Source organism: Neofelis nebulosa, chromosome 1 (genome assembly GCF_028018385.1).
Source record: "Neofelis nebulosa isolate mNeoNeb1 chromosome 1, mNeoNeb1.pri, whole genome shotgun sequence".
Classification (NCBI taxonomy): Eukaryota; Metazoa; Chordata; class Mammalia; order Carnivora; family Felidae; genus Neofelis; species Neofelis nebulosa.
In genome coordinates, this window is record NC_080782.1 from 232,213,257 (window position 1) to 232,227,266 (window position 14,010).

General features: G+C 34.3%; 1 protein-coding gene across 6 annotated transcripts in view; it reads right to left on the minus strand.

Annotated features, from left to right (window-relative positions):
* The window catches only part of PDS5B (PDS5 cohesin associated factor B), a 192,253-nt gene that overhangs the window by 113,599 nt on the left and 64,644 nt on the right, over positions 1-14,010 (minus strand). For all 6 annotated transcript variants that reach the window (XM_058687917.1, XM_058687906.1, XM_058687927.1 and 3 more), the window contains exons 2-6: positions 11,869-11,995; positions 8,498-8,701; positions 5,780-5,866; positions 5,578-5,675; positions 4,199-4,325 (exon numbers count right to left, since the gene is read on the minus strand). In XM_058687917.1, coding sequence (XP_058543900.1) covers positions 4,199-4,325; positions 5,578-5,675; positions 5,780-5,866; positions 8,498-8,701; positions 11,869-11,976 — 624 coding nt within the window. In that variant the 5' untranslated portion in view covers positions 11,977-11,995. The remainder of the gene's footprint in view (positions 1-4,198; positions 4,326-5,577; positions 5,676-5,779; positions 5,867-8,497; positions 8,702-11,868; positions 11,996-14,010) is intronic.

The following is a 14,010-nucleotide window of genomic DNA, read 5'->3' on the forward strand; positions in this document are numbered from 1 at the left end:
CTTACATTCCTAAAATAAAGCCAATTTGCTCATTATAAATAGTTTACACCGTTCCAAATGTTATTATTTTATATTGAATTTATGTGATATGATTACAACTTTAGACTAAATTAGCCTATGACTCTTCTAACTTGCTTGGCTTTGTCTAGTTTCTCTATGAAGATTATATTCCACTCATAAAGTGAACTGTGCAGCATTTCTTCCTTTTCTATAATCTAGAAAGGTGTACCTGACATTTGAATTGTATGCTACTTAAATGATTAGGAGTTATCTCCTGATGTTCAGTTTAAGTTCTTTTGTGGTTGGTTTGTGTTCTGCTGCTGTTACTTTTATTATTGCTGCCACTGTTGTTTGGGAGGAAGGGATTTTGTTCATTTTATGGATACAATTTTTAAAACGAATTCTATTTCTTTTACTGGTTAAAGGTTATTTAAAATTTTCTCTGGCAAGTTATATTTTCTAGGAAATTCTTTTACCTAATTTCAAATATATTACCATAAAATATTGTTCATAGAACTGTCTTTTTAGCTTTTTAATGTCTGTTGTTCCCCATTTCATTCCAAAACCATATATTGATACCACCTCTTTTTTTCTGATTCAACTTACCATGGATTTGCCTATTTAATACATTTTTCAAACTGCCAGCTTTGAGTTTGTGTGAAATGTACTGTATTTTCTATGCCTTTAATTTCTGTACTTGTTTTCTTCCTTGTATACAGTGTATAATCTGATTATTTTTATAAACTTCCTGAATTGGACACTTGGCTAATAAAATTAGATTTAAAAAACATTCAGGGTGCCTGGGTGGCTCAGCTGGTTGAGCATCCAACTTCAGCTCAGGTCATGATCTCACAGTTTGAGGGTTCAGGCCCCGCGTCAGGCTCTGTGCTGACAGCTCAGAGCCTAGAGGCTGCTTCAGACTCTGTGTCTCCCTCTCTCTCTCTGCCCATTCTCTGCTAGTGTTCTGTCTCTGTCTCTCTCTCTCAAAGATAAACAAACATTTAAAAAATTTTAAAAAAAAATTTAAGCTGTGTCCTACAAGTTTTAATATGTATCATTTTAATAATCATTTCTAAATATTTCAGAATTGCCATTATGATTTATTTTTTTGTTTCTGTTTTGTTTTTAATTTTTTGTTTTCTTTCTTGCCCCCTCCCCCGCCCCCCCCCCAAACCCTTGTCTTGAGGGCTGACTTTCAACAGATCACAGCAAGGGAGCAGCTCTGCTATGTACAAAACCCCAACCATTATGATTTATTCTTTTGACATGTTAATCATGGTTGCTATAAACTTGTTTGTTTCAAATCTTCAAAATTCCCACAAACTTTATAATCATTGGGAAAACTGTTAAGATAAGCCACCAAGTGGTGAGTTTGTTTCTTTCTCTTTGTAATTCTTTCAGTTTATACTCTATATATTTGAGCCTACATACATGCAACTTTGAATATCTTCCTGAGAACTAAATGTTTTATCATTGTACAAATCCCTTCTTTACCCAGTAATGACTATTACATCTGATATTAGTACAACTTGTTTCAGTTTTCTTTCAGTTAATATATGCCTGGCAAGTCTTTTTTCCATCCTTTTATAAGCTTTTGACTTTTTTTGACAGTACTTTTGTTCTTATCTCTTTGACCAACTGTATTATTATTATTATTATTATTATTATTATTATTATTACTATTTTGTGAGAGACATGCACAAGAGATAGTGGAGGAAGGGCAGAGAGGAGAATCCAACACAGGACTCCATCTCAGGACCATGACATAATGACCTGAGTTGAAATCAAGAGTCAGACACTTAACTGACTAAGCCACCCAGATGCACAACACCCCCCCACCCCCCACCCCCCACTCCCCCTGCACTGGATTATTTTCAATCCAGTATGACAGTCTAAGTAGCAAATTTAGACCATTTACATTTATTGTAATTCTTTCTTTTACTCTAATCCTGAAAATTTTAATATGAATACTTCAAGTTTGATGTTAATCAGTAGCTCTATACTCCCCACCACCACCAGGATTAGATCACTCACTGACTCTCCATTAAGCCATTTAATCTCATCTGTTATTATGTTATTCGTATCCAATAATTCAGGACTATTTTGTTAACATCCCTGTAATCATTATCATTGCTACTATTTTTTTTTAATGTATTAGTTCTTATTTGGAGCATTTCTTTGTACATCATTATTTCTTGTTCCTTCTTTTAATTCAACTTCCATCATTCTACAATACTCACATAGTTCATTCAGGAAGAATCTATTGACAAGTGAGTATTGAATATCTTAATTGCACTCAAATTGGATATGTGACTACACACACCTACACATACATGCACAGTTATTTTATCTTAGCACTTTGGAAATATAGTCCCATTATCTTCTGGCATCTATCCTTGTTACTGAGAAGTCAGCAATAGATTAATCTTTATTCCTTGGTAAGTGTCATGCCTTTTCCCTTTGGGTGCTTTATAGATTATTTGGCATTCTAGAATTTCTGTTGGCATTCTAGAATTTCTCCAGGATATTCCTGGACTGGGATTTATTTTTATTTATTCTGCTCATGACTTTTGCTACCTAACCCATAAATCCATGCTTTCCAACAGTTCTGGAGAATTTTAAGCAAATTTCTATTTAAACATTTCTTCTCTACTCTCTACTTTGTGTTCTGAAATCACTATCAACTATATTGGTCCTTTTCATTCTGTTTTTCATGTCTCAGTATTTTTCATGTCTTCTTTATCTCACTTTACCTGTGTAATTCCTTGATCTATCTCCTAGTTCTCAAAATCTTTTATAACCCAATAAAGATCTTAATTTCAATGACCATTTCTCATTTCTACTTTTTTCCTAAACTTCTTTCATATATCTAGCTATTATGTTTTTAACTCTTATTTTCATGCCTTTGATCCCTTGAAGCATATATTATCTTTAAATCTTTTAAGGTATTTATTATTTTTATCTAACAAATGTATTATCTGAATGTTTAGGTCTATTTGCAGTATTTAACTTTCAGCATTGATGGACTATTTTAAGAATCTGGAAATACTAGAGGCACCTGGGTGGCTCAGTCGGTTAAGCGTCTGCCTTCGGCTCAGGTCATAATCTCCCGGTTTGTGAGATGGATTGTGAGTTGGAGCCCCGTGTCAGGCTCTGTGATGAGAGCTCAGAGCCTGGAGCCTCCTTCAGATTCTGTGTCTCCCTCTTTTTCTGCCCCTCCTGCACTCATGCTGTCTCTCTCAATAATATAACAAATAAACGTTAAAAAAAATTTTTTAAAAGAATCCGGAAATATTAAATTATGCAGTCATCTTCATGGAAGCAATTTTTGTGTGAATGTCATATACTTGTGAAATTAGATTATACCGTGCCAGGAAGTTCTTCAGTTTGCACAGATCTTTATACTCGTGACTCCCTGGCCCCTCTCTTTAACTCTCTCTTTTATCCCTTTCACAGAACCATTACTTCCAACTGTTTACTGGAGAGTTAGTCATTTTCTTTTTCTTTTTTTTTTTTTTTTTTTTTTTTATTTATTTTTGGGACAGAGAGAGACAGAGCATGAACGGGGGAGGGGCAGAGAGAGAGGGAGACACAGAATCGGAAACAGGCTCCAGGCTCCGAGCCATCAGCCCAGAGCCTGACGCGGGGCTCGAACTCACGGACCGCGAGATCGTGACCTGGCTGAAGTCAGACGCTTAACCGACTGCGCCACCCAGGCGCCCCATGAGAGTTAGTCATTTTCAAAGAACAAGACACACAAACAAGTCTTGATTAATATCACCAAGGGAAGAAACACTGTCATGAACATATCCTTTGTCCAGAAATTAGTAGAGACTTCCCTTTTAATTTCACCCCCCACTCCATCTAACTACTGCTGTCTTAGAGCTATGGCTCTAACTGCTTTCATAAAGTTATGACACATAAAGTTATATGATAGCATCTAAGCAGTATTAACTCACTCCTTGAAACATATCCTACATCACACAGTTATTACAGATACTTTATCACATAAACTACATCTACTTAATTAGTAACTAATAATGTACCATGTTTTACTAATATTTATTAATATTAACCAATAAAACAGATTCTCTAAAACTAAGGTTAAAGCAGGAAAAATTATATTTGGAACATAAGCACAAATTCTTGACCTTAATATTAACAGGCTTTAGACATATTGGTATATGTTGCTACTTACCTTATGTGCAGGTACCAGATTTACCAAAACTGTATCCAAAAGCTCCTGAGATACTGTATCACCTTCACAAATAATAGAACTCATGAGGTCTACCATGTGCATATGAACTTTCTGATTGTGGCCATTGCTGAAATTCAAAATAGATATTTTATTTAAAGCATACACGATTCAGGGGTGCCTGGGTGGGTCAGTTAAGTGTCGGACTTCTGGTTTAGACTCAGGTCATGATCTCACTGTTCAAGAGTTCAACCCCCACATGGGGTCCACAGTGACAGTGCCAATAGTGGAGAGCCTGCTTGGGATTTTCGCCCTCCCCCTCCCCTCTCTCTTTCTCCCTCTCCCTCCCCCTCCCTCTTTCCCCCACCCCCTCCCTCTTTCTCCCTCCACCACTGCCCCTTCCCACCTGTCCCTCGTTCACGCACATGTGCACATAAACATTTTCCTAACACTAGTACAACATGAAGTATTAGGATATATACAACTTCGCAAAGGACCACACCTTCTCTCAAAAATAATAAAAATAAAGTGTACAGAATTTAATCATAACATGGTACTGAAGAACTACTTTATAAAACATTATACTAAAATATCAAATCAAATTCCATATATTCACTTAAAGCTTCCCTGTATCCCAAATCTTATAGGAGCATCCAAAATATATTTTAAACTGTATTTCCTAGATTACTTTTCCCTAATTTTAAACCAGTCTCACAATCAAAAGCAATTGAATCAAATATCAACTTTAGTTTTGCCTTAAATTCAGAAAAACTGCTGCGAAGTTAATTCTAGTAGATAATTTTAAAGAATACACAAAAACTCAACTATTTACATGAATCAAGGAGCCAATAATATTTAAAGATAAAAAATATAATCCAAAAAATATTTTTATATTGGCTATATAGACTGCCTTATGCCACTCTTGTATTATACCTTACAAATTAAGTTCTATTCACTTTTAAAACATCTATAAAAATAATGTTAGTGAGGCTTTAAGTTTATTTATGTATTTTGAGAGAGAGAGAGAGAGAGAGAGAGAGAGAGAGAGAGAGAGAGAGAGAGACAGCGCGCGCACAAGCAGGATAGAGGCAGAGGCAGAGGAGGAGAGAGAGAGAAAGAATCCCAAGCAGGCTGCACCCTGTCAGCTCAGAGCCTGACCAAGGGCTCGATCTTGATCTAACCGTGAGATCATGGACCTGAGCTGAAATCAAGAGTCGGTAGCTTAACAGACTGAGCCACGCAGGTGCCCCATGTTAATGAGTTCTAATGTTACTTAGAACCTTCCAAATACGTATCATAACAAACAGTTAATGCATAATCACCTATAGGTTTTAAATTCTATGTATTTAAAATAAGTTATATGCCTAGTAAAATGAACTTACTTTATAACTGAAAATAATGTTCTGTATAACTGGGTAAAAATTTCATTGCTATCTTCCAACTCAAAGCATATGTTATACGACTTGACCCAAGCAATGTTCTAAAAATAAGAAATAAAAAAAGCGAAAGGTAAACACTTTAGTTAGTAAAAATATACAAGCAAAAAACCCAATTTGAAATATCATCTCAAGATATATTGCTTACCTCAAGTAAGTAAAAATACCTATTAAATTGTGGGCTCTTTGTATCCTCTAGCCCCTTCAACTGCCTTGTTATAAACATAAATATATCCTTCAAAAAAAGAGACAAAGTATTGTTTAGATTATGAATGCTAAGCAAAAATATTCACTAAACTCCTAAAGCTAATTCAGCACTCATGTGTATCTACCATAATAAAGAACCAGGGGGAAAAACTGTATTTAGCTGGAACTTCCTAGAAAAATCTTACCATATGGAAACACTAAACATCTTATTGCCCTTCACAGGAAAACAGTAAATAATTTACCATGCTCTTAGATAAAGAAAAACCTCCAACTTAAAGCAAGTTAAAAAACTAGACCCAAAAACTAGTAAACCAAAATTTATCCTATTATGAGTATAACAAAAGTGGCAGCGACTGAGAACTAATTAGGTTTGCTGGAACAGCACTATATAGATAATTATACAGCAAAAACACAGTTTGGGAAACTTAAAATTCCAAAATAAATCACCAAGTGAAAATATACTAGATCACAGAAACTTAGAAATTTTAAAAAGACCTGTAGAAGTTAACTTATAAAGCTTTCCTACCTAATCATTGTAATTACTTGTTTTTCCCCACCATTTCTTGATCTATCCCCATCTCCTGGCTTTTGATTTTTTTACTATGTCTTCCTTTTGTACCTGGATAGAGATAGGTTCAATGTCACTTTAAGGCAATTTTTATGGAGATAAGCCTTTTAAGATCTTAGGAAAGGGTAAAATTAAAAAAGCTAATTCTGCAAAGGAAGCATGCTAATCAATCAATACTAAGAAAAAAAATATTTCTTTTCTAAATAAAATATTTTTAAAGGAGAAGAAAGATACAGGTAACTGACTAGCTTTTCAAAAAAAATACTATGAAAAGTACAACCTGCAAAATGGTTACTTTGATAGCAATACTGAACAAAATACATCCTCTGTGAATAAACCCTCCTAGTGTGATTAAGAGAAAACTAAGTGCCACATTGACTACCTGGAGATAGAAAGAAAACAATCATTTATAACCTCTACAACAATCACTGACCTATTACACATGAAGCCAGATGTATAAAAAGGGTTTTCTGATGACAACAATAAATTGACAGTGGAAATACGAGGATCAATGTGTCAGTTTTCTATTGCTGCTACCACAAGGAAAAATACAAACTTTATGTTAATCAATAGTGAAAACTACTCCATAAATATTTAGAGAACATCCTTGAAATGATTAAATTTTAAGTACTACCTCAACAAAAGAAAAAAAAGAGGCATTTAAAATAAGACCAAAAAATATGAACAGAAAATATAAGATACTTTCAATTTTTCAGCGATGGAATAATCCAAAACGATGCTAATTTAGTCTCAGCTCCTCAATATTCTTCCTATAAATTGTCCTGTTATAAATAGAACCGATGTGTAATATTCTTTTGGGAGGACTTTTCACTACCCAAAAGCTCTAGGATAGGTTACTGATGATGCAAACTGAGAAATCCACAAGAGGCAGAAGAAACCTGTGGCAGTACTCTTAAATTTGACCTTCCTCTTCATCAGAATGCCAACAAGACACTAGTAAGGAAGAGCCCACATCCCATCTCCAAATTAGAGGTTTATAATTACAAAATAAAATATATACCTGGGTACACAAGTCCACAGATCAGCTCATGTTATCTACTTAAACCTCTGACCATTCTCAAATTTCACAATTCAATTCCACCTTTAAGTGACAAATACTGCCCCTATCCTGAGATTCTTTACCAAATTAAAATATTAAACAACTACGACCAAAGCAGGTTGGGCATTCCATGCTAGAATTTTGGCAGACTTGATGAAATGAGCAAGTTCCTCACTCCAATTATCAAGAAGCAACTCCATGAAATTAGGGGCTGTGTGAGGACTCTTTTTCACCACTGTAAACCCAGTTCCTGACACATAATTAAAACATCAATACTTGTTAAATGAAATAAGCCTAAACTGCCCGTCATTTTATCCACACTGGGTATTAACAATCTTATGGATTCATTCTCTAACCCACAGTTTCCACAATTATCTTTTATTATTACCGGTTTTTCTCATTTTCTAACCTGCTTTATTCAATATCTTTTTGCACAGCTCTAGTTATTTCACACTTTCTAGCAGCTGGACTAATCATGCTAGTCTCCTTTTTTCTTTCCTCTTTTAAAGATTCTCTGTTCATATGGCTTTACTTACTACTACTTTAAACAGGTACTAGGAGTCGTTTCTAACTTTTCATTAAAATGTTGTTCACTGTATTGTCTTCCAAACAATTCACATCACAATCACACCTTCCTTTAAATGAATGATTCATATGGTATCCATTCAGGCTTATATTAAATACCATGTTTTAAATAATGAATATGGTCTTCAGTATGGATGTTCAAAAGGGAAAAGTATCCCCCTCCAAGTGTTGCTGAAACAGAGCTAATGATAACATACTATAATAAGTATAGAGTACACTGTACTAATCTACTTCTTACCCTAAGGATCAAAATTCTTTAATAAAAGTGAGTACTAAATGGGGTGTATGGGGGAGGGGGGTCTTTAAAAAGTAAAGTTGTTTAATAAAAGACTGCTGCAGGTAATGTCGAAAAATCCAAAGAAATTATCCAAATACCTTAACTCCCATTTTAGTTAGAAAGATAAATAGAAGCACCAGTTACTATTTTAAGTTAAGTCAGTACTTGCCTTTAGTTTATCAGGGGATGTGTAAGGAGCTTCAGGAGCATAAATCCTGAAAATATCGGCAAGGCAGCAGGCTACCAATAAGCGAACATCTTTATCAGGATGCTTGAGGAAAAAATCTGAGGCAAGATGTAAAGCTAGGTTTAAATAAAGCTCCTTTTCTTCTTCAGAGTCCTGGTCCATATCCATGAAAGTTTTCACAACCATCTGTACAAAAATAAAATAATGAAATAATGAAATCTTTCATGCAAAAATACAGTCATTTGAAATAACATCCAAATTAATTGCAAAGATTAACTTCCAAATAATTAATATAAAGTACTTTCATTTTTCCTCTCAGAGAGAACAGATCCTTCTAAAACTACAGAAAAATAACTTTTCTTTTAAAAGACTAAAATACTTTCCATTTACCCATCATACCTGCTTGCCAAATAAGTTTAAAACTAGCCTTATATTTAACAGAAGACCATTTGGGAAGAGAAATAAAAAAAAAAAAAATAGTTACAGAGAGGGAAGCAAACCATAAGAGAATCTTAAATAGAGAAAACAGGGTTGATGGGGATGGGGGAGGGACGGGGAAAATGGGTGATGGGCATTAAGGAGGGCATTTGTTGGAATGAGCACTGGGTGTTGTATATAAGTGATGAAAAAACAGGAATCTACTCCCGAAGCCAAGAGCACACTGTATATACTGTATGTTAGCTAACTTGACAATAAATTATATAGATATTTAAAAAAACCCAAACAACTAGCTTTACATGGCATTTCTGGTCTTTTACAACTGGACTAAAAGGAGTATGTCCTTCTTAAAAACTGCGCCCCTTTTTTATATATAATATACCTAATCCTTATATTATACTTCTTAGGAAAAGAAACAATTTATTTTTCCATCTGAGCCATAAACCATTCCAGATATACAGATTTATATATTCAGCTAAAAAAGAATATATAAATATACTTAAGAAAGGATGATGAAGATGCATTCCTGAACACTAAAAAGCTACCATGAAGTGACTACCACAGCATCCAACAAAGTATTTCTTGTGCCACTGTAAAAGAGAATATGACATGGATAGTTATTAGCAGAACTCACTGACATGTATGGAGTGAGCAGAAATAACCTATAGGAAATGGTTCCTTTTTCAAAAACATTTACATAAAGGAAGCAGGACAGAAATAAAAATGGTGAGAATTGGTACCATTTGAGTTCTGTAAAAAGCTTTCTCTAATTTCAGTACCAGTTGTCGCAATGAACCCTCCATCTGTACTATTCTTACTTCAAATGAGACTTTAAATCGCCTAACTTGACAGGAGCACACATTTAAATACAATTCTAATGGAAAGGTAACCACCTGGCATCCACTAGGTGGTGCTGCGAATACTAATCAACAAGTAGGGCTGCCACCAAGTATCAATAGCTATGAGTCGGTCCTTAAAAAACACAAGGATTTCTACTCTGCCAGAGAGCTAGACTTCTGAGTAATAAATCATCTAATGTGTTGCTAGGGAACAGTGTTCCTCAGAGGGCAGACCCTCAGTTCTACTATGCCAGACACCAGAAACAACAGTAGACTAATCCTGCTAGTGGGGCACTACAGTTAGCTTAAGGGCACGAGGTCCAGAGTTACTTCCTAACTTATTAATTTTACTGATGTAAGATGTATGCTTTGACGGCTTACGCATATTATGAAAAGAGGCAAAGAAAAAAAAAAGAGAGACCCACATGCAGGAAACCATTACTTTCTCTAGAATCTCTTCACCAAAGAGTAAGAGTTTCAGTATACTTGGAATAAAATGTTATAGGAAACTCTAGAAATTATATAATGATACCTTACCTGTTAACAAATTGTTGTAATTCACAAAACTTATCCCCATAATTGTACATTTCAAAAATTACCATCAGCCCACATTAAATCCTTTTTATAATTCTCTAAGAGGGTTGCTAAAAATATGGGTAAGTATAAGTATAAATTAGGAAACAAAAATGAAGGAAAAGTATATTAACCAGATTTCTGGGCATAGATGTCAACAAAATAATGAAAACATATTACAAACACTAAATGTGAGCACTGTGGAAATCATTCCACCTAGATTAACAAAGTTTACTCAAGGGCTAGATAATGAGAATCCCTCAAAATTGTCTACAACTCAAATGGTGTTATAAAACTCAGTAACTCACATTTAAGTTGTCTATTAAAGATGTCTGAGAAAATAACATCTCTACGAGACACTAAATGTTAATCAGCCTTTAAGTATAATTTCTGCATTTAATAATACTTTCTTAGCAAACAATAGAGAAGTTTACCTATCAATCACTGCTGAAATATAATCTGAGGAAATAAATGAATATTCGCTTCTCTAAAAAGTCAACAGATGAAGAGAATGTAGATACACAGAAAATGGAACATGTCATATAGAAAGGGCTTGTAGCTTCACTATTTTTAACAAAACATACACAAGTTCCTAACTAGATATAACACACACAAATTGGCATTTTTAATGTGCTCAAAGATGTCTTTTCCTTTGAATAATAAACTTCCGATATTTTTTGACATTCTAATACTTTACGCATAAAGGTATAATACTAAGACTTTATAGGAAATTTACGAGCATTAGCAATAAACCATGCAGCGATACCCATAAAACAGTACTTTGCTTTAAGGTTCCTAGGCCTTCAATTATTAATTAAGGTAGGTTTTCCAGTCTTAAAATACTAGATAAATAATAATAATGTATCAAGCAACATAAACGTCTAGGTAGATATAATCTAGAAGGGAAAAAATGCTGAAAAATGAAAACATGTCCGCTAACTGATGAATTAGCTTAACATTCTCTTTGGCCATTCTGTTCCTTTAACCATTTTATAATCACAGGGACTATCACTGCCCTGAAGCAAAAGTAAAATATTGCTCAAACACATATAAAGAGACTAGAGCCATACGACTGCCTCATCTATGGAAGTTCACCATCAATCTTGATTCATTGCTGCATGTCAGAAGCAGGGAGAGAAGCTAAAAGTAAAGCACTTTAACCTAGTCTCAAAATAACTTACAAGAAAGTAAAACACAGCCTAAGTGCTCAGTACAAAGACCGTAAACTTCCTTTCTTAGAGTAAAATGGTTGTTTTCTAAAATAAATGAGATATAGAACAAAGGAGAACTCTCTACAGACAACAAAGAATATAAAGAGTACTACAGACTGATTCTTTATGCTCAAGTATAGGAGGCCCTAGAAAGCCATTTTTAGCTTTCATTTGCTTTTTTAGCTTTCATTTGTTTTTCAGATGCCCTAATAAAATACAGCTCTATGTGATTTCCACAGGTAACAGCCCACCCTAAACAGATGCCCCCAAAATGTAACACAATTATACTCACCTTTAACCGTCTCACCATTTCCTCTTTAGATATTTTATCTGAGATTTCTTTGACACCAGGAGGATAAGTAATTTTCCCATCATTGGTCCTTGTCTTTGAATGAGCCATGATGGAAATATTTTTACCCCTAAAATAAGAAAACTATTAGATGCAAACGAAAAAATAAGTATAAACAAAATTAATAATAAACATAAGTTACCTATCTTCCCACCAAGTAATTTATTATAACTACTTCCTAATTTACAGTAGGTCACTTCTCTAATTAACAAAAAACATTTTATTAAACATTTCCCCAATTTTTTTCAATTGTATGTTAATTTCCATTTCCACTACTGGCAAGCTAAGTTATTTGCACTAACCCTCCAACTACAAAAATTATAAATAATAAGGGGAAAAAAAACAAAATAAGCATGTTTTTTAAAGCATCACAAATTACTTGGCCAAAATAAAACCAAATACAAGACCTGAGATGGAGCACTGGAACATTATATCCATTTAGGCTCTAAGGCCATTTGCCAACCCTGACAAATCTGGAGTTCAGTTTTGGTGGTCTTATGAGGCAAGAGGGACAGAAGTAAATCTCAACCTGTCAAAGTAGAATATCAAAGAGACCTTCCTGACATCAATGCAGACTACCCCATCTCCAAACGAAATCACAAAGATAAGCCAGAAATCAACATGTGCCCATGCCCCCATCACCAGGGGACAGCAGAGAAAGCTGCCTTGGTACTAAGCAAGGCAACATAGATACAAGGGAGGTACAGCTAATTAGTTTTTGCCATGGGCCTGCACATTTGCTGAGGTTCATATTACCTGAGTTGTCCAGAGAACCTCAACATATGAACTCAGTGACCCCTGAGTGGTAGTACCTCCAAGCACCTAATTAAGTAAAATTCTGCACCTCAAACAATCCCCACTATGATGTTTCCAGGGGTCAAAATGAGCACTATCAAGTCAAAAATAATCAAGAACCTGAAGAAACATGACACTATGAGAAAGAATCAGCAGAAATACCAAACACCAAGACAGGACACACAAAGACTTCAGATGTTACAATTATTGAACAAATTATTAAACAAATTGCAAAACTATATTTATCATTAAAAACATAACAAGGAATAAATAATTATACAGAGTAAACCAGAAAAGTAGAATTTCTAAAAATAAAAAATGCAAAAACTGAAACTAAAAACTCAATGGACATACTTATTAGCAGATTAGAAAAAGCTATCAGAATTAGTCAACTAGATGAGAGGTCAAAAGAATATACAGAAGGCAGAAAAGTTTAACATGATTCACGGGAGTATCAAAAGAAAACATGAAAGAGACCTCTGTCAGGGGAAAACAGCATAAAATATCAATCCATAAATTCAAGAACGCAAACAGAATTAAATTCAAAATACTACGAATTCTACAGAACAAAACCTTAAAGCCATCATATTACCTTGAAAGGAACAGTATTTAAACTAGTAAGTGGCTTCTCAGTAGCAACAATATAAGCCAGAAGACAGCAAAATGCCATCCTCAATGCGGGAAAAGACTGTAATTGCAAAGCTAAAGCTTACATCCAAGGAATATAATTTTCAAGAATAGATTGGAATAAGGACAAATTAGCCAAAGAAAAACTGAAAGCTGTAAGTAAACATATAGTATTTAGAATATTGTTTAGCATTTACTATGTACCCCCCCCCCCCCCGACACAAGCTTACATTTCTGAAGGAGTTCAAAATCAAGGAAACAATCTATGATAAGTCAAGACACTGAGCATCTTTGGTAGGAAATGTAACTAAAAGAGGGATAAAGAGGCTATATTGGGTACAGGTAATGTTCTACTTCTTATCTGGATGGTGGTTATAGAACTGTTTTCACTTTGTGTAAAGTCACAGAGCTAGACAATATTAGACAACATAATTTTTTACACTTTCCTCAGTTATATTCTACTTCAACAAAAAATAAAAATCTCCAAACATTAAAAAATTCATAAGTATACTTCCTAATGAATGAATCAAAAGAAAACAAGTATATGATCAATAAAGTAAAAACTCAGAAGACAATCATAAATTTTTGACATATCAGCATGTGAAATTCAAATATGAAGAAAATCTATACCTTACCAAAAATGACTCAAGAAAAAAAAATACC